This window comes from Drosophila navojoa, chromosome X, assembly GCF_054131105.1.
Source record: "Drosophila navojoa isolate 15081-1374.11 chromosome X, UAZ_NAV_1.0, whole genome shotgun sequence".
Classification (NCBI taxonomy): domain Eukaryota; kingdom Metazoa; phylum Arthropoda; class Insecta; order Diptera; family Drosophilidae; genus Drosophila; species Drosophila navojoa.
Window position 1 is genome coordinate 5,859,177 of NC_142895.1, and position 18,043 is coordinate 5,877,219.

The 18,043-nt window shown below is 42.2% G+C and overlaps 3 protein-coding genes across 5 annotated transcripts in view; all 3 read right to left on the reverse strand.

Annotated features, from left to right (window-relative positions):
* Positions 1–2,049, reverse strand: part of LOC115565019 (chronophin) — a 92,240-nt gene extending 90,191 nt beyond the window's left edge. Inside the window, exons 1-4 of the mRNA XM_089263310.1 lie at positions 1,942–2,049; positions 1,612–1,732; positions 1,138–1,515; positions 499–1,074 (exon numbers count right to left, since the gene is read on the reverse strand). Of these exons, the coding sequence (XP_089119436.1) occupies positions 532–1,074; positions 1,138–1,515; positions 1,612–1,629 (939 nt within the window). The 5' untranslated portion in view covers positions 1,630–1,732; positions 1,942–2,049 and the 3' untranslated portion in view covers positions 499–531. The remainder of the gene's footprint in view (positions 1–498; positions 1,075–1,137; positions 1,516–1,611; positions 1,733–1,941) is intronic.
* Positions 2,050–2,793: 744 nt separating this feature from the next.
* Positions 2,794–7,382, reverse strand: crm (cramped chromatin regulator). 2 transcript variants are annotated; one of them, XM_089263296.1, is made up of 7 exons: positions 7,233–7,382; positions 6,407–6,982; positions 6,138–6,341; positions 4,650–6,070; positions 4,108–4,585; positions 3,287–3,438; positions 2,794–3,228 (listed from the first exon to the last, which is right to left on the reverse strand). In XM_089263296.1, exons 2-7 carry the CDS (start codon positions 6,945–6,947, stop codon positions 3,127–3,129), a joined length of 2,898 nt encoding a protein of 965 aa, XP_089119422.1. In that variant the 5' UTR covers positions 6,948–6,982; positions 7,233–7,382; the 3' UTR covers positions 2,794–3,126. The 2 variants fall into 2 exon arrangements, with proteins under 2 accessions (XP_089119422.1, XP_089119421.1); XM_089263295.1 differs by lacking the exon at positions 7,233–7,382 and having other exon boundaries at positions 6,407–7,204.
* A 721-nt stretch (positions 7,383–8,103) lies between these two features.
* On the reverse strand, positions 8,104–13,309 carry Syx4 (Syntaxin 4). 2 transcript variants are annotated; one of them, XM_030389949.2, is made up of 8 exons: positions 13,159–13,309; positions 11,766–13,079; positions 10,706–10,894; positions 9,098–9,191; positions 8,779–9,021; positions 8,650–8,723; positions 8,331–8,579; positions 8,104–8,265 (listed from the first exon to the last, which is right to left on the reverse strand). In XM_030389949.2, exons 2-8 carry the CDS (start codon positions 11,796–11,798, stop codon positions 8,194–8,196), a joined length of 954 nt encoding a protein of 317 aa, XP_030245809.1. In that variant the 5' UTR covers positions 11,799–13,079; positions 13,159–13,309; the 3' UTR covers positions 8,104–8,193. The 2 variants fall into 2 exon arrangements, with proteins under 2 accessions (XP_030245809.1, XP_030245810.1); XM_030389950.2 differs by lacking the exons at positions 10,706–10,894; positions 11,766–13,079; positions 13,159–13,309 and adding an exon at positions 10,474–10,515.
* Positions 13,310–18,043: the final 4,734 nt, after the last annotated feature.

Here is an 18,043-nt window from a genome sequence, read left to right on the forward strand (position 1 = left end):
TCAAATGGAAACGGGAATCGGAGTACATGTTGAAAACAATATCTTATCAATAATATAAAATAAATACATATAGATCTATTTATAGTAAGGTACAGGTTTACGATCAAGTAAGGCCAGACATACTACAGAATAATTTGACAAATCCGAGTCAAATGAATAGCTAAAGTGAAACAGATTATATATGTATTAAAAACAAGGTCTTATCAAAAAAATAATACACCTATATACACACTACAAATATATAGTATAGTTATGGAAGCGGCTTCCAAGCAAGTAGGGGAAGTAAGGCAAGGAATAATTTGATAAATCCGAGACAAAATAAAGAAGTGAAACAGAGTGCATATTTAAAGCAAGAACTTATCAAAAATATAACACATACTATACGTAGTACATATACTAAATTAAAACGGAACCAGTTAGGAATACTTAGGAATACATTTTCTATATATATGACAAGGTCACCGTAAACCCTTAAAACTATGGATATATATCCTCTACAAGTATTTGTATATCTTCAAATGTTGTTTGGGATTAGCCATGCGCCTTGGGTGTACTCTCGGCCAGCAATTGCACTAGATCCACCACGCTGTCCGCATAGTAGTCCGGCAGCAGATCGGGATCCGTTACGGCCCGAAGCTGGCTGAGCGAACAGCCGCCGGTTAGGACGAGCAGCGTCTGGAAGCCGAGCTGACGGCCGAAGAGCACATCCTGGGCGAGCATGTCGCCGATCATGAGCACGCGCCGTGGATCCGTGATTTTGTTCTGCTGGAGGAGCATGTCGCCCAGCGGCCGGCCCGGCTTGCCCATCACAATCGGCGGCCGGCCGCTGGCCTCCACGAGAATGGAGGCGAAAGCACCCGGCCCGATGATGTTCACACCCTTGCCCACTGGGAGCAGGCGATCTGTGGCGCCGGTAATCAGCAGGCAGTCGGGATGGCGCAGGTACAGATGGGCACGCATCAGCTTGGCTGAGGTCAGATTGAAGTCGACATCGATGACCACAGCGCGCACTGGCTGCTTGTCGAATATGTGGCGCGCCAGATCCGCATAGGTTTCCTCGATAAACTGATTGGGCTAGAAGAGTGAAGCATCGAGATGGGATTAGGATTTGGCCAGGACGCCTCGGCTGCCACTTACGCCTTCGAGCAGCTGGAAGCCCGCCTGCTTCAGCACCGCCTTGAACTGTTGCGAGGCCATGATATAGATGAGCCCCTCGAACTGGATGCTCCGCAGATAGTAGACCAGCGTCTGGGCCGGATGCCAGATCTGCTCCGGCGTCACTTGGATCTTCGACCTTTCGAAGCGTCGCACCGTCTGCTCCAGGGTGCGCACGCTGTTGTTGGTCACAAAGGTGAGCCGCTTGCCGGCCCGCTCGAGGGCGCTATAGGCCAGGCCAGCATCGGGGACATCCGACTCCAGGTTGTAGATGACGCCATCTATGTCACTGAAGACCCAATCAAATGACTCCAAGAACCGTTGCCTCTGCTCGCTGCTCATCGTCAAGATGTGTTGCGGCTGTACAACAGAAAAAAAAAAAAAAAACAAAAAAACAAAAATTCAGCCAAATGATAAGTTAACTTCCTTAATGTGGGCCAAGTCCATGAGACTAACACTGTTGCTCTCCGCCATGTTGCTGTTGTTGCTGTTGCTGCTGGAGCTCGAGGTTGTCGCTGGCACGTCTGGCAGCCAACTAACGTGACAAACTCGACCGGCGCATCATAAAACGCCTAAGCTGCAAAACAAAATTCTAGTATTAAGAACACAGCACAGAAAAAAAAAAGAAGAAAAACAACAGCAGCAGCGGCAGCAACAACAACAAATTAAATAATGATTAACACTTTGCAGCGGTAAGCTAAGACGTAGACACTAGATTTGTCAGTCAGCGCAAAGCCAATAGCAGCAACAACAACAACAATTAAAAAAGGGGCAACTTTTATTTACTGATGTTGTTGTCACAGCAAACTGCCGTTGCTTATCGGAACTATTTACTACACGAGCTTCAGCTCTCTTTCTGTTCCTCTCTCTAAGGCGCTCTCGCTCTAACTATTTCACACTCTTGCTTTCTTGACGTGCGCTCTCGTTCATTGCACTCCCACTCTACAAACACACGCACATGCATACACAAACAAATACGCATACATATGTGTATGTATGTATATCGGTATCTTGCGAGGCGTCGATTGGTAAGCAGCGTTCAAATCAGCAATTTAACTGGAAATGTAGCAATAAACATACATGCATACATATGCATTTGCATATGTGTGTGTGTGTGTGTCTTTCATTCAGGAATTGCCCACAGAGCAACTAACTGTCAGGGCTATGTGCACAAATGACGTATGCCTAACAGTGGCGTATGCCTAAAATGTACGCTTTACATTATTGTACATATGCATACATACGTGTATATGTACATATATACATATATGCAACGATAACATATTACATTATGTTAATTTCCAATTTTACGTTTTCGTAAGTTTCATATTTGTAATCTGTTACTTTCCAAACGTAGAATTCAAATGAAAATCTCTTATTCGGGCGTATATATACAGGGTTAACTGTTATTTATTATTAAAATTACATGATTATTTCGCATTACAACTACAATACAACTTATTCTCGACTAAGTTTCTAATAACTAGCTACAACCAAAACAAAGAATTAAAAAAAAAAAAAAAAAAAAAAAATTATGAAATCGAAACCCTGTTCAGTGCGGGTTGAACAACGTAAGACAATGTGAGTGCTTGTAATACTTAGGTATAGATAATATGTATGAAATAAATATCGAGCATGTGTATGTTTCCAAGTATCATATAAGTGGTATTAATATTAGTATTAAACGTAACGTAAAAGAACAATTTCAAAATCACAAGGCTTAGTGTAGTAATAGAGATAAGTGTAATATGTTTAAAATATAGATATAGATATATATGCGACTATACACCTGTATACAGATATACACATTGAAAATGTTGAAATTAACATTAATAATATCCGTGTTAGAATTAATTTCCTTTTCTGTTTTGGAATAGCACATTCTGTGCTCTAACTGATAATAATACGAAAACAAATCAAATTCAAGAACGCCAACATAGTGTATGGCCCTAGAGGCCGATTTCTAGTGTGCTAATCCTTCTCCTGCTGCTGCAACAGAGCCGAAATCTCCTGAAACTTGTGACGATAATCCACGCTGCTCTCACTGATCACCGACATGGAAGACGACGGATCCTGAAAGATGGATTGATTGAGAGATTGATCTGCTGCTAGATTCACTAGAATCACTCACCAGTATATCGCGCGTGGCATCAAAGTCATCCAGATGCCCCAGCAAACTGGTCAGCGAAAAGTCATTGATATTCTCCTCCAGCCAGCGTGCATTGGACGTGGAGTCGCGCAGCAAATGCATCGGACTGACGCTGCCATTGAAGAAGCTTTGAGCTGAAAAAAAAATAAGAATAAGAAGAGGAATTAGCATCAGTAAATAGCGATCAGTAGAGCAGTTAAGCTATTTGTATGGAATGAAAAGGGATAGCCTTTGCTTGAGACACGCGGAACGATTGGAATTGAAATGCCAATGCACAGACAAATGAGCTCAAGTTACCAAGTAAAGTTCATGTTATCGTAGAACTCTCAGTATATTTGACATGTCTAGCTCTTTCAACATTGTTATCTGTTCTCCGCTTTCGTCTTCTCCATTAATTATCTAGAAATTCTCTAAAGAGTTTTTCATATATCACATGGATTGCAATCTTAAAGGAGAAGAGTATTTCTAGTCTCTGGTTATCTTCTAATGTCTTCACATTCTTATAAATGATTCAGAGTCCATTGAATTGGGTCACCTTAGCAACGCCCACGTCTTGCCCATCTTCGAGCAACGTTGCCTACCCACAATTGCTAAGCTATAACCAGTTGAGAATTTCAAGGCTATAAATTGTCTAAAGTCTTACAAGAGAAGAGAATTCGTAGATATATAATAGATAATTCCTAGATAATGGACATACGTTAGCCTGTTCTAAACTCTAAGATCTGCCCCCTGTCTCCCTCTTTCTCTCTACTTATTATCTAAATCTTGTTTCGCATGGATTCCACTCGATTTGTTCCACTTACAAGTGCTTTCGTCCTGCACCTCCTCGGGCAGAGTCGTGCTTGTGGCTGGCAGTGTTGTTGGCTCCGGGCAGAAGTCCAAGTTCGGCATGTCCAGCCCGCTGACGCCCGAGACGTTGTATTCGATGTTGTTGTAGTTGTTATTGTTGTTGTTGTTAAGGCTATTATTGCCATCCACATCGCTGTTACTGTTGCTGCTGGTGCTGCTGCTGGTGCTGTTGCTGCTGCCCATGCCGGCGCTGCTGTTGCGATCCTCGGCTTCCGCCCGCCGCTGCCTGGCGTTGCTGCTGCTGATTGCATTCAGCTTAGATATCACAGCGTTGATCTCATCGTTTTCAGCGTTGCTGCTGCTGCTGACGCGGTCGATGGGCTCGAAGAGTCCGTTCTGCAGGCTGAGCACATCGTACGGCTGATCGACCGATGACGGCGGCAGGAGGCAACGCTGCACTAGCACCTGCCGTGAGAGCTTTTGTCGGCTGAGCTGTAAAATCAATGCAAATTAATAAATGTCATATGGCTCTCAGCAATTTGTGAGTGATACGCACCTTGCTCAGCTGACGCACTGGATCAATGATGTTGACCATGGGCCGACGCACTGGCAGCATGGGCGTGCGAAAGACAACCTCGTTGCCATCGCCAGAGTTGCCGCTGGCTGCCGGAGCTGCACCGCCCGCTGCCGCTCCGGGCCCAGAGCCGACCAGATTGCTCATACAGCGTGCCTTCGTGATGAGATCGCGCTTGCGATCGCAGCTGTGGCCGCAGCTGCACTGGCGCTTGCGCACGCGCTCGCTGAGATTGGCGACGAGCAGCAGATGCTTCAGCTTGTTGCTCACCGACGCCGTATTGATGGCCTTGACGCGCTCCACGCTATCACAGTCGTTGGCATTGTAGGGCAGCGATGTCGATGCTGACGTGGACGTCGAGGCGGTGACGCCAGTGGCGCTGCTCGACGTGCCCACCTCCGGCTCGCACCAGTAATACTCGAGCTCCAGCTTGGAGTCCTGGCCCAGCACCACATACAGATCCCCGATGGTGATGTCCGCCGAGTTCGCTATCGTCCAGCCGCGGCGTATGCGCTTGATCACGTCGTCGCTGAGCAGCGGCTTGAAGTTGCGCGCTGCAGCCGCTGCCCTGGAGCCCTTGCCGCCGCCAGCGCCAGGGCCCTCGCTGCGTTTGGCACGTGCCGGTGCCGGTGCCGGGGCCGGAGCCGGAGCTGGAGCAGGTGGTGCGGGCGGCGCTGGTGGCGGCGGAGCAGCTACTCTACTCTCGACTGGCTCAGCTGCACCGCTAGCGCTTGTGGATGTGAGCAAATCATTGATCTCTTCGCTCAGCTCGTCGCCGCTGCTACTCTCTAGCTTTACGTGATTGCTCGCCTCGGCCAGCTCGTCCATGGACTTGTCGTGCGCCGGGCTGGACTGTGGCTTCAGTTTCTTCGTCTCTGGCGAACGTTTCTCCGAGCCGCTCTCGGTGCGTGCCCGCTTGGCGCTTGCCGCTGCTGCAGCTGCGGTGCTGTCCAGTGTCTCGCTGCGCACCTTGACGCCCAGACGCTCCTCGTAGGCGGCCAGGCAGATGTTGACGCTGCTCAAGTACGCCGTAATGCTGAGCAGCGGGCGGTGTATGGGCACGCCTGGCTTGGGCAGAAAGCAGACCGTTGGCTCCGTGTAGGTCTCGGCTGGTTCCGCGCTGCCGGCAGCAGCGGGGGCGGCAGCAGTGGCGGCAGCGGTGGTGTTCGCAGTGGCTGCAGTGGCGCTGCTCGATTGGAGATGCTGCTCCGCCAGGCGAACGTCGGGACTGCGCCATTTGTACTGGAACGTCTTGATGAACGTGATGAGCTTCTTGTGCAGCGGCACAATGGCTCGCCCGCGCGGATTTTGGGCCAGCGCCTGGACACGACCAAAGGCCTCCATGTTCGCCGGACTGACCAGCACTTCGATCTTGCTGGGCAGGCGAATGTCCTCCAAGGTGTCTGAGGGAGGAGGAATATTGAAATGAATTGATATGGATTGGACCTCAGTTATTCCGAATCAACTCACCGTCCAGCTGATTGAGGCGTCGCAGCGCCTTGCACGAGGGCGTCTTGATGCGTATATTCTTGCCCTTGCTGCGCACCGTGATGTGGCCCTGGTAGATCAGCTGCTTCAGCTTCATGAAGTGCTTCTCCGTGAGGAACTGCAGCTTGCGCCGCATCTCGCCATAGTTAATCAGCGTGTAGAGCTCTTGGGCGGGCTTCTTGAGCTCTATATAGTGGAGGTGGAGGACTTCAATAAGTAAATGCGGATGGTTGATGTATTCAAGAACTCACCATCAGTGAAGCGCACATATTTGCCAATCTTGTGATATGTCTGATAGTAATGCTGGCGCACCTGGTCCTTGGTCTTGAAGCTGTAGTCGCTGCTGGAGTTGCGACGCTTCAGCTTGGCATTGATGCAGTTGGCCACCGCCTCGAAATCTTTGCCAAACTCGTTGAGCGCATCGAAGAAACAGTTGCGCTCCAAATTTGTCCAGGTCGTTTTACTGGCCGCACGCAGCTGCGATGGCGTCTTCTGGGCGGCCTTCTCCTCCTTCTTGTTGTGCTCACGCTCCACTGGCGGCGGTGTCATCGGACGCGTCAGATCCAACTTCATTTTCTGTATGACGCGCGCGCTCGCTCGGGTGCCCGGGCAATTTTGTGTGGTCACCGAGCCCAGCAGTTCCTCGGGCTCGGCCACTGCTGCCAGCTTGAGCTGCACACCCTTGCCATTGCTGGTGGATGTGCTGGCTGCACTGGCTGCCGTCGATGTCTCGGCAACAACAGATTCGGCTGCAAACCTCACACTTTTACACATGCTGCCGTTGTCCTCCATTGCGGCCCACGGCCCACGGCAAATCAACGAACAGGCTATAACGAATGGTAGCAATGATTCCAATTAATATGCTACAAATAGCCCACTCTGCATAGATAACAGATCTGCAGCAGATTCACAGATATTTGCAGATCAATGGCAAACTTTGTGCGACGCCAGCGAAAAAATGGCGCTCGCTAATGGGTCAAGAATTTGATTGGATTTTGTTGTTGTCTGTTTGCGTTCGATTGACTGTTGTTGTTCGATCACTGGCTGCATATTGTATGCATTCACTTGCGTACTTACCCCAAAATGAGTTAATTAATTATTTTACGTTGGATTTGTTGTCGTCTTGGCTTTTATTTATCTTCATTGTTTTGCATTCTTAGCAGCGTATTATGTTATGTTGAATGGCTATTTGGACCGTTAACATAGCGCTGTTAGGTTTGCAGATTACGTTACTCAATCTGCGCTTACGTTACAGATTTATGCATATACACTGCTGATTGAATTAGCTGGTATTTTGTTTTTCCTATGAAATTCAATGTTGTTGTGCTCATTTTCAAGATTCTTGCGAAATGGCACATAAAATATTGTGTTTGTCTACCTGAACCTTGCAGCTTGCTTGGCAGATTTGACCATTAAACTTATCTAGCGCTGAGTCTAGTCATTTCAATTTAAATTTAAAATTGAAACACTTATTTTATTTTTTCTTTTTAAGTTTAAATAAACAATACTGTAATAGAGGTGACCTAAAATCTTGGTTTTATTACTTACTGTTAACACAGATTCCGGTCGTATAAGAAGTTTCGCTTCTGCGTTTTCAAAATGGATTGTCTCGTAACGGAACAGATGATTGCGTTTAACAGCGTACGTTAACGTTAACAGCATGAGCGTCGTAAAAATATTTTAAAGCTGTCTCTTTTTGTATATGTATCGACATTATTGCTTTAATTTTAAGTTTTCAGTTGTCTGTCAATTTTTTAATTTAATTAATATTGGGCAAATCATTTGAAGAAAATGTTTATTATTTATAAACAAAAATCAGCTGACAGAGAATATGTCATTTCTTTTACAGATATTTCTAGCGACAGCAAATGCAACCCTGTAGCGCGCCTGACCAAGTGTGGTGAGTTCAGCATTTGAAAGTCTGCCGTTTAATTAAAACAAAATCTGCTTAGCAAAATTAAATTTATTTGTCCTATACATATGAAAAAAAATATATATTATATATAATTATAGATAAATTGTTTTGCGCTTGTTTGCATCACAAATAAATACCGATAAATATTAAAACTAACACAACTGCAACGAGTATGGCAATGAGCATTATTTTTTTCTGCAAAAAAATAGATGGAGGTTAGGAAAATGCTAAGCTAAGAAATTTATTTTCAACTAAAACACCTTGCGCGCCTTCTCCCGGTACTCGTTGGCCTTGTCGAGCTCAGTGCCGCCCTTCTCAGTGTAAAGGGTCGCTTGATTCGCATGGAACTCCACCCGCTGTATAGTCTCGCTCTGCTCCATGACGAGCGTTTGGATGCGCATGAAGAGCGCATGGACATCCTCAATGGATTTCTCCAGCTTTCGCAGCTCATTGAACCGATCCATCAGATCGCGCAGCGTCTGCCGCTCCTTATCTGTCTCTTGCAGTATCTAAAACAATTTAATTTGTTCATTTTTGTGGTTGTTGTTGCTCCTCTTTGCTAGTCATCATTGAACTCACATTGTCCACAAAGAGCTTCGTTGTCTTGTTCTCGATCAGCAGCTCAATCTCCTGATCTGTGGCCTCCGAATTGACTAAACAGAGTGGGATTAATGGGATTCTAGTTGCTTACTGATCTCGATTACTTACTGATCTTGGAATGCATGCGCAGATTCTTCTTGACCTTCAGCTCATAGTTCTGCAGGAACTCTTCGTTCTTCTGCCACAGATTGATGAACGTCTGGTAGAGGCCATAGAACAGGGTGCGCTTCATGCGCGCCTCCAGACAATAGTCCGTCTCGGACGGCAGATTCGTTTTGAATTCTCTGAATCGGCTCATCAGGTGATTGCCCAATCGCAGATTCTTGTTGTGCAGCTCATCCATTTCGTTCTCTGTGGATTATATACATGTATTTTGTATATATGAGTGCTTCTGGTGTTAACGCTCATGTGTATTCACTGTACCTACCGCTGAAGGTGCGCAAGTGAATCGTCTGGGACATGCGTTCCATGGCCTCCAGATTGGTCACGATTTGCGACAGTTGATACCGTATTTCCGAATACTGCAAATAGTGTTGGTAAACGTGGTTTGTTAATAGTAAATATACAGTTATATATTTAAATAACTATCAAGTGCTCTCCCTCTCTCTCTCTCTCACACACACACACACACACACACATACATATGTTTGCCACTGAGCCGCAAGCTAAAGCGCCATCAATAATCGATTCATAAATTAATTAGCTCAATTAAAGGTAGGCATACAACCACTTGGCTTAATAATTATGTTGGCCCCAGTAAGAATTCAAAATTGACATTGGACAAATCAAAATCAATTGTATTTACATATCCGTTCAGGATATTAAATTTCATGACTTAAGTTGTATATTGTCTTGAGAAATGTGGAAGTATAGCAGTGATTAATTATATATAAATCTATTATTATCTTAAACTGGAACAATATGATGGAAATATAGCCTAACAGTGATTATTTATTAATAGTTGTTCAAAATTCTGCAGAACAAGGAACTCATTATATTGCAAGCTGGCCTGCGATAAGCGAAAAACTTGTAAAGTTCATCATAATCATTTGTTACATATAATAATCCAAGATTCGGTAACAAAAAAGTTCATTAAACCTTTTAATAAACAAGCGATAGTTATATATATATGTACGTACATATATACAATAAAAGTAATAATAATAATATTAACAGGCACTGACATACACTCTATGCATTTACACACATATACATATGTACATACATACTTATATGTACATACATATATGTATTTGTTGCTCTATATGTATGTACTTTATTAATTAGACGCTGCTATAAGCCAGCATTCGGTTATCACGCGGTTCGATTGAGTAATTCATTTCTGATGTGGAGGCGCTTGCTCGCTGGCTGATTCATTGGTATGGCCATCAAAAGTAGTGTGATAAACAACAGTTATAGAATCCAATGAGAATTTGGCCTGATTGGCGATGACAGCGTGCCGATTACAAAAGGAAAACAGCTCAGGTTCCATTTGGCGTGTAACGCACGCAATTAAATATGAGACATACAATAGAAGCGTGAGCCACAAAGCAAATGTAGAAGAAAGAGAAGTGATTTCATTTCTTCTTATACTTAACGTTTATCTCATGCTAATCTTATCTGTGTTGGCAACTTGTTGAGATTTTGTGTTTATAGTTTGCATTTTATACTCGATTCATTCATAATTCTGAGCATAACATTTGCCTCATTATGCGATGCGCACAATATGCTTTATACGCTCCGCTCTAGTTTTGCTACACTCAGAGCTCACTCTCTCTCTCGTTTACACGCACACTAACAGACTAGATTCAGGATAGCATCCACATTCGTTACCTGCTGCGACATATCGCGATAGTATTGCCTATCGTGACCGCTCTTGCTTCGATATACAAACAGTTCCCTCTCACTCACACTAGATTCAGGATAGCATCCACATTCGTTACCTGCTGCGACATATCGCGATAGGCAAGAGCGTGACCGCTCTTGCTTCGATACACAAATACGCTCTCTCACACACCAATACACACATACTTACTGGATTTAGAATAGCCTCCACATCTGTGCCCGACATTTTGCTGCGATCTTTATTGTTGTCTACGCCGCTGCTGCTGCCGCTGTTGTAGTTGCTGTTGCTGTTGGTTAAGGACTCGGTGGTGGCGTTGTAAGCGCTAAGCAAAAGCGAGCCGTTCGATGATGAAGACGTTGAGTTGGCGCTCAGCGAGCGCTGCAAAACAGTTAACAAAATGCTCAAACAGTTAGCACAGCGCGAGCTCGACAGACGGGGGAAAGAAACTAACAAAATTGATTTTCGAGCATCGCTGCTGCAGCGATGCCGGCGCGACTCTAACTAAAACTTCGTGCTTAAATTAGACGGCTTTTTTTCTTCATCTTCTTTTCGGCTTGTTGCTTTTTTCTTTGTCGCTAACGATCTGCGCTGCTCTCACTGCTCGGAGGGGGCTGGGCACGATGGGCGCGAAATGCACAATCTGGCAGCGTTGTGCATAATAAAAGGTGGCCAGCCAAATTGGAAATTGGAACGGAACAATGGGTCTGGGGGAATGGCCCTCACATGAGGGCTACTTTATCGCTCTTATCTGTGGCCAATCTGATAATAACGGCCCGAGCTCAACAATGACAACACGCACCGCGCCATCTACCCCCACCCCACCAGCGTACATGACAAGATAGTGCTAATGCCGGCTGTGGAATGTTGCTTAGTGTTTGGCAATGCCGGGCAAAAAAAAAAAAAAACCGTAAAGCAAAAATTAAACTAAAAACTATTACAAAATGCAGCTAGACGGAATCACAAGTTTTTGATTTTATACGAAGCAATTTATTTGTTATTTGTTTTGAACTCTAGCCGAAAGTACTGCCTAATAATGGGCGCCACAGGATGTTATTTATGAAGCACTTATGCAACACTTTATTCTTTTGCTTTTTGCTATCATCATTTTGCATTTTGGCACACTGTATTTGCTCAATAAACAACTGAAGCTTGCTCTCTCACAGAAAAAAAAAGAATCGGAAAAACATTGGCGCTAATAACTTAAAAAAAAAAAATAAATAAAAAAATAACAATTTACACAGCGACTCACCTGTAAAAGGTCTGGCAGCCTATCTCTGGTCATTGTGGCTGTGTTTGTGTGTGTGTGTGTGTGAGTGTAGGTGCTGCAAAGTTTGTTTTTGTTGTTGTTAGAGTTTAGCGTTGATTTTGTAAGCAGCGACGCGATACATTTATACACATATGTATGTATGTATGTATGTATGTATAAATTTCTTTTTGTTTTTGTTTTTGTTTCAGAGCACTTGTTTTAATTGCTTTGCACATGCGGTAGGATAAATATATACATACGCATGTATATTGCAGTTGTATTTTGTATACATATGCATGTAGATGAGCGGCAGTTGCTGTTGTTGTTGCTGTTGCTTTGCATAATCGACAATGCAAACTGCGCGTTGAGCTTTGTGCGCGCTTTTGTTATTGTTGTTGTTCAGCTTCTTCTTCTTCTGCTTTCTGCTGCTGTTGTTGCTGCTGCTTCTTCATTGCTCTGGGACACTTGGACGACGGCAACAGCTGTGCTCTAACTGTGCGTACGCTTCTGCCCAGTGAACAGTTACGCGTGAGAGTAAAGCGCACACAAATCGCAAGTGTGAGAGCGAGTGAGAGCGAGACCGAGAGAGTGAGCAAGTAAACGAGCGCGAGAGTGCGATATCAAAGTTGATAAGTAACGGTGCTTATCGGCAATGCCCTTGTGTGTGCCGTGTGGTGGGAGTGTGTGAGTATTCCTGTTTATGTGTGTGTGTGTGTGTGCATGTATTTGATTAAGTGCTACCTTATCGCACTTTCAGCACTACATTTGCCGTTATATTTGCAATTGTATTTGTATTTGGAAGACGCTTTGACTCTTGCACTTTATTTTTGTCATCGACTGTTGCACGACCTTCTTTACCAGGCGGCAGATGGAGTATTTGTGAGAGTGGGAGAGAGAGAGCGAGAGTGCATAATAATATTTATAGCTTTCATTAATTGCAACAAGTTTTGTTTTTTGATAATGTATAGGTTTTGTTTTTTTTTCTTTTCAATTTTGGTTTGTATATAAATATTGTATAATTGAGATCTCTTCACGCCGCACGTCGCCTGCCAACTAACAGCGCCGGCAGCAAAATAAATTCCACATAGCGCTGGCTCCTCCGCGTCAGAGGCTGCCGCCACTGAGATTTCTTTCAATTTAAAGATTAGCACAAAGCGTGCATGTACATGTGTGTGTGTGTGTGTGTGTGTGTGTGTATGTAGCACAGATAAAGTTATGTATTATGTGTAAGTCAGTCCGTCCGTCCGTCTGGCTGTCTGTCTCTGCGTCTCTCTGCACTTTTCAGCGTCTATTCTGGAAATTGAACCGGTTGCGACGCTCTATGAAAAATGTGTTAATTGCCACTTTTATTCGCGTATTTTTTGTTGTTGTTTCTTTTTTTTTTTACAAGTACAACCTTTATTTTTTATGCTATTCAACAGCAACAATAACAACACCGTTCAATTGAAGGTAGCGACGTCAACGGCAACGGCAACGGCAACGGATCCAAAAGTCACTTGCGCTAATTAGTTGAACTTTTTCCTATTGCTTTTTTGCTGCTGCTGCTGCTGCTGCTGCTGCTGCTGCTGCTGCTGCTGGTGCTGTTGTTGTTGTTATTTCGTGCTTGCGGTTGCAAAACGCTTATAAGCTTGACGACAGCGACAACGACGACGCTGGCTGGCGTCGACTGCAAATTTGTATACTTCTCATTCTCGTTCTCGAATCGCCAGCAAAAAGCGCACGACGACGCAACCGTCCGTGGGTCACAGTTCTCAATTCAGAATTCAATGCATTCCAATTACGACAATGGAACAGAGTGAGGAGCAAATTGATATCGAGTGATAATATATGCAAAGACACACACACACATACGCACACATACACACACATACACATACATATACATACATACATATATGCTGATATATAATTTATTTATAGTGCAAATGCATATGTATGTATGTATGTATGTATGTGCCTTATAAATGATATTCATTGTTGCTTAATGGATAAAATGGAAGAAGAAAACTGAATTTGCTTATATACAATATAAATATTTGCATACACACATACGTATACATATGTACATACATGTATGTACACATTCCCCGGGCTTAAAGGCGCAACGCCGTAGGGCTAAATGTTATTAACTAACTGTGTGTCGTTCAGTGAAACCACAAGAATGCAAAATTCATACAAAGCATTCAATATAGATGACCAAGATACCCTGTAATGGCAAATGTAGAGCATATTTGTGTGTGACTTAATACATTGTGTTCGCCTTTTGTACAAGGTATTTCACAGTCGAGCTACAGCCCTTGATTTCCTCAATGTGAACTTTGATTTATCAGCAACAGAGTCGAACCGAACGACGTAACGTTGAATTTGATTGAAAGAAAATCTTGCTCGATATGCGGGTAAATGCTATATATGTATATTCGCATACAAGTTGCACTCGAGTTATACATATATATGTATATATGTATGTATGTATGTACATTTATATATATAGACGTGACTCAGTCCGAGCAAACACACAAAAAATCCCTCGTAAAGCCGATCATGATTCAAGCTAACTGAAAGCTGATATTTAAGCTGCGTTGTGACAAAAAAATGGCATTCAATTGGAGAGGAATCAGTGAAGCAATCTAAAGAGAATCATCGGACGGGAGAGTGGGAAAGGGGAACAGAGAGAACTGAAGACTGCCAGAGGGAGGGAGGGAGTTGGGATTCTCTTTTAATGAATCAGCGATATATGTTCATTAGCTCTTTATATTTCTTTTAAGGAGAGAGAGAATGAGAAATATGTAATATATGATGAGGGAGAGGAGAGAAGGTAAGTAAGAAGGTAAGGGGAGAGGGAATGAAATACACACAGAGAAAGAAAAAATTAGATAGGAAGGCAGAGAGAGAGAGAGAGACAGAGAGGTACAGAGAGAGAGAGAGAGAGAGAGAGAGAGAGAAAGCGAGAGAAATAGAGAGAGGGGGAGAGAAAAAGAAAGAGAAAGCGAGAGAAATAGAGAGAGGGGGAGAGAAAAAGAGAGAGAAAGCGAGAGAAGAAGAGAAAGGGGGAGAGAAAAAAAAGAGAGAGAGAGAGGAAAAAGAGAGTAAGGTCGAGAAAGCGAGTCAAATCGAGAGACAGAGAGAGAGAGACTGAGAGGAAGAGGGTGACGTGCCGACAGATGCAGAGAGTGGTAGAGAGAGATGGAGAAAGAGAGTGAGAAAGTGAGAGGGATAGTATGATCACAAAAGAGAGAGATAGAGAGACAGAGCGAGAAAATATTGTATACGAATGGGAGAAAAATAGACAATAAATTATATAAACATTTAAGAGAGGTTTATTAGTTTTGATATATTACTTGAAGTCTCAAAGTTCGTAAGTCTGTTGATTTAAAGCTCAACGAATTGATTGGATAGTTTAATATGACTTACCAGAAAAACTAACTAAGCTTTAATGAGAATGCATATGACTTTACTAAGTGGAAATCAAATTGTATATCTTAATAGACATTTCTCAAAGTTCTATGACTAACAAAAGCCCCTAGCGACACATTATAGATGCATTAGCTTTGTGTTCAGCTTTTGTTTGAGTTCAATCATCGATTCGGAATCAATTGAGGCGATTTAGTGATGCATTCAAACTCTTTGCAGTGCAAATGCTGTGCTGCAGTTCCAGCTCCGAGATCTAGTTCCACTTTGAGTTCCAGCTCTCTTTCCAGAGTTCAATCTCAGCTTCAACAACCTTTCTTACCTCCTCATAGAAGAGATTATAGAGATATTGTTGGTTCTTAAAGTAGCAACTCCAGTTCCCGCTGCAGCTCCGGTTCCAATTCAAACTTCAACTCCAGTTCCAGCTGCCAATCTGAGTTCAGCTTCAGCTTTGGCTCCATCAATTTCGAAATAAATTCTGAACTCTTTGGGAGCCTTTAGTTGTCATCAGTGGGTTCAGCTGCAGCGGCAGCTACTGGTTCCAGTTCCAGTTCCAGTTCAGCTTTGCCATTTTTGGTTGATTATGAACCTTTGGCTTCATCGGCTCGTCTGCGCACGGCAACAATTCGAGATGTGCAAAAATGTATATTGCTCATACGCCCTGTATGCCGGGCCTTTGTTTTTTATGTTTGTTATTCATGCTGTTGCTGTTGTTTGTTGTGTGTGTGTGTGTGTGTGTGCGTGTGTGTTGGTATTGGTGTTGCTCATGCTTTAGCGCAGCTTTGTTTACAATTTATTTTGTCATGTGTCGAAAATTGCAAATTTATGAGTTTTTGATGAGTCTTTTTGTGCGCGTCGCTCGCTCGCTCGCTCGCAGTTATTTGCTGGTGTTTTCCTTTATGTGGGTCAGCACACACACACACACACACACATACGCATAGGCACACGCATCGAGCATATCCAGGCGCATCCTGCGCGCTTTGACTTTTGATTAAATTCGCACGCGCCAAACTATAAATGACGCGCACGGCAAAAACAGCCAAAGGAAAAATACAAAAAAAATGTATAAAAAAAACACAGCAAAAAAAAAAAAAAAAAATAGTAATAAAGGTAAAAATAGATATGCAAAACTAAATAGATAAAAAATATATATATTTATATACAAAAATATGTAAAAAATAATTCTATAAAAAAATGTATAAAAAAACACAGCAAAAAAAAAAAAAAAAAAAAATAAAAATAATAAAGGTAAAAATAGATATGCAAAACTAAATAGATAAAAAATATATATATTTATATACAAAAATATTTAAAAAATAATTTTATAAAAAAATGTATACAGAAAAAAAAAATAATAAAGGTAACAAGTAAGAAAGCTCTAGTCGAGACTGCTCGACTACGAGATCCCCTGAACCCTACAAGCAACTGATATTTCAAAAATAATTAGCAAACACACACGCACACACACACACACACACACGCATACATACAAATACACGCACACACACACACGCATACAAACAAACACACGCATACACACACTCACATATACAGGCGATTGCGCTTGGGTTGCGCTGCAGTGTTGGCAATATAATGAAAACTTATTTAATAATTTAATTTCTAGACGTACGATCGTAATGAAACTTTCAGAACGTAATTATAATGTTAAAATGTATGTGTATACCGAAGCTCAAGTCTCTAGTATTTGATATACGACTTTTACAAAGATGAGGGTGAGGGGGTGGATTTAGGTGTGGGGGGTAAATTTTAACAAAAACCGAAATTTTATAAAATTCATCTTAATATACATTTTAAATTTGGAGACTCTAGCTTGAAAGATGTAGGAGATAAAATTATTTAAGTGATCTTCGATAAGGTTTTTTATCGATAAAAAAATATCGGAATGAGTTATCGTTTTTTAGTGATAAACTCGATCTGCCCGTGATATATACGGACATTTTAAAAAAAAGTTGAAGTCTCTAGCTCTTATATCTTCTGAAATCGACGCGTTCATACATACGGACGGACGGACGGACGGACGGACGGACGGACGGACGGAGGGACGGACGGACGGACGGACGGACGGACAGACAGACGGACAGGGCCAAATCGACTCAGCTTGTCGCCCCGATCAAGAATATATATACTTTGTGGGGTCTGCCACGCCTCCTTCTGCCTGTTACATACTTTTAACAAAACCATTATACCCTGATTTCCCATTTTCAATGGGTTCAGGGTATAAAAATAGATATGCAAAACTAAACAGACAAAAAATAAATATATTTATATACAAAAATATGTAAAAAATAATTTTATAAAAAAATGTATAAAAAAACACAGCAAAAAAAAAATTAAATAAAAATAAAAATAATAAAGGTAAAAACAGATATGGAAAACTAAATAAATAGATAAAAATAAATATATTTATATACAAAAATATGTAAAAAATAATTTTATAAATAAAATGAAAAAAATTTATTTATTTACATATATATATATATATATATATATATATATATATATATATATATATATATATATATATATATATATATTTATTTATTTATTTTTTTTTTTTAAATGTATATTTTCTATAAATTATATACATTTTTAATAAATTTTTTGTATATATTTCTCTCTTCTAGTTTTTCGGCTGTGCCACAAATTGCTTTTAAAGCCTTTAAGGCGAATGCTTATGCATGTGTGTGGCTGCGTGTCTGTGTGTGCGTGACAGAGACAGCATGATTGGCTGCACAGCTTGCGCCGGATGTAGTTTATACGCTTTACGCATCCAAAAGCTCGACAGAATTTTGTTTTTTGTTGTTTTTTTTATACCCTGAACCCATTGAAAATGGGAAATCAGGGTATAATGT

Excerpts from the sequence above, each read along its gene's own strand:
- Syx4 (XM_030389949.2), bottom strand. The coding sequence starts at position 11,798 with ATGACCAGAGATAGGCTGCCAGACCTTTTACAG. Across the intron at positions 10,895-11,765 it reads GGCTGCCAGACCTTTTACAG|CGCTCGCTGAGCGCCAACTC; the intron begins GTGAGTCGCTGT and ends ACTGTTTTGCAG. Across the intron at positions 8,266-8,330 it reads ACCGGGAGAAGGCGCGCAAG|AAAAAAATAATGCTCATTGC; the intron begins GTGTTTTAGTTG and ends ATTTTTTTGCAG.
- crm (XM_089263296.1), bottom strand. The coding sequence starts at position 6,947 with ATGGAGGACAACGGCAGCATGTGTAAAAGTGTGAGGTTTGCAGCCGAA. Across the intron at positions 3,439-4,107 it reads GGTGCAGGACGAAAGCACTT|CTCAAAGCTTCTTCAATGGC; the intron begins GTAAGTGGAACA and ends TTTTTTTTTCAG. Across the intron at positions 3,229-3,286 it reads ATGCCACGCGCGATATACTG|GATCCGTCGTCTTCCATGTC; the intron begins GTGAGTGATTCT and ends TCCATCTTTCAG.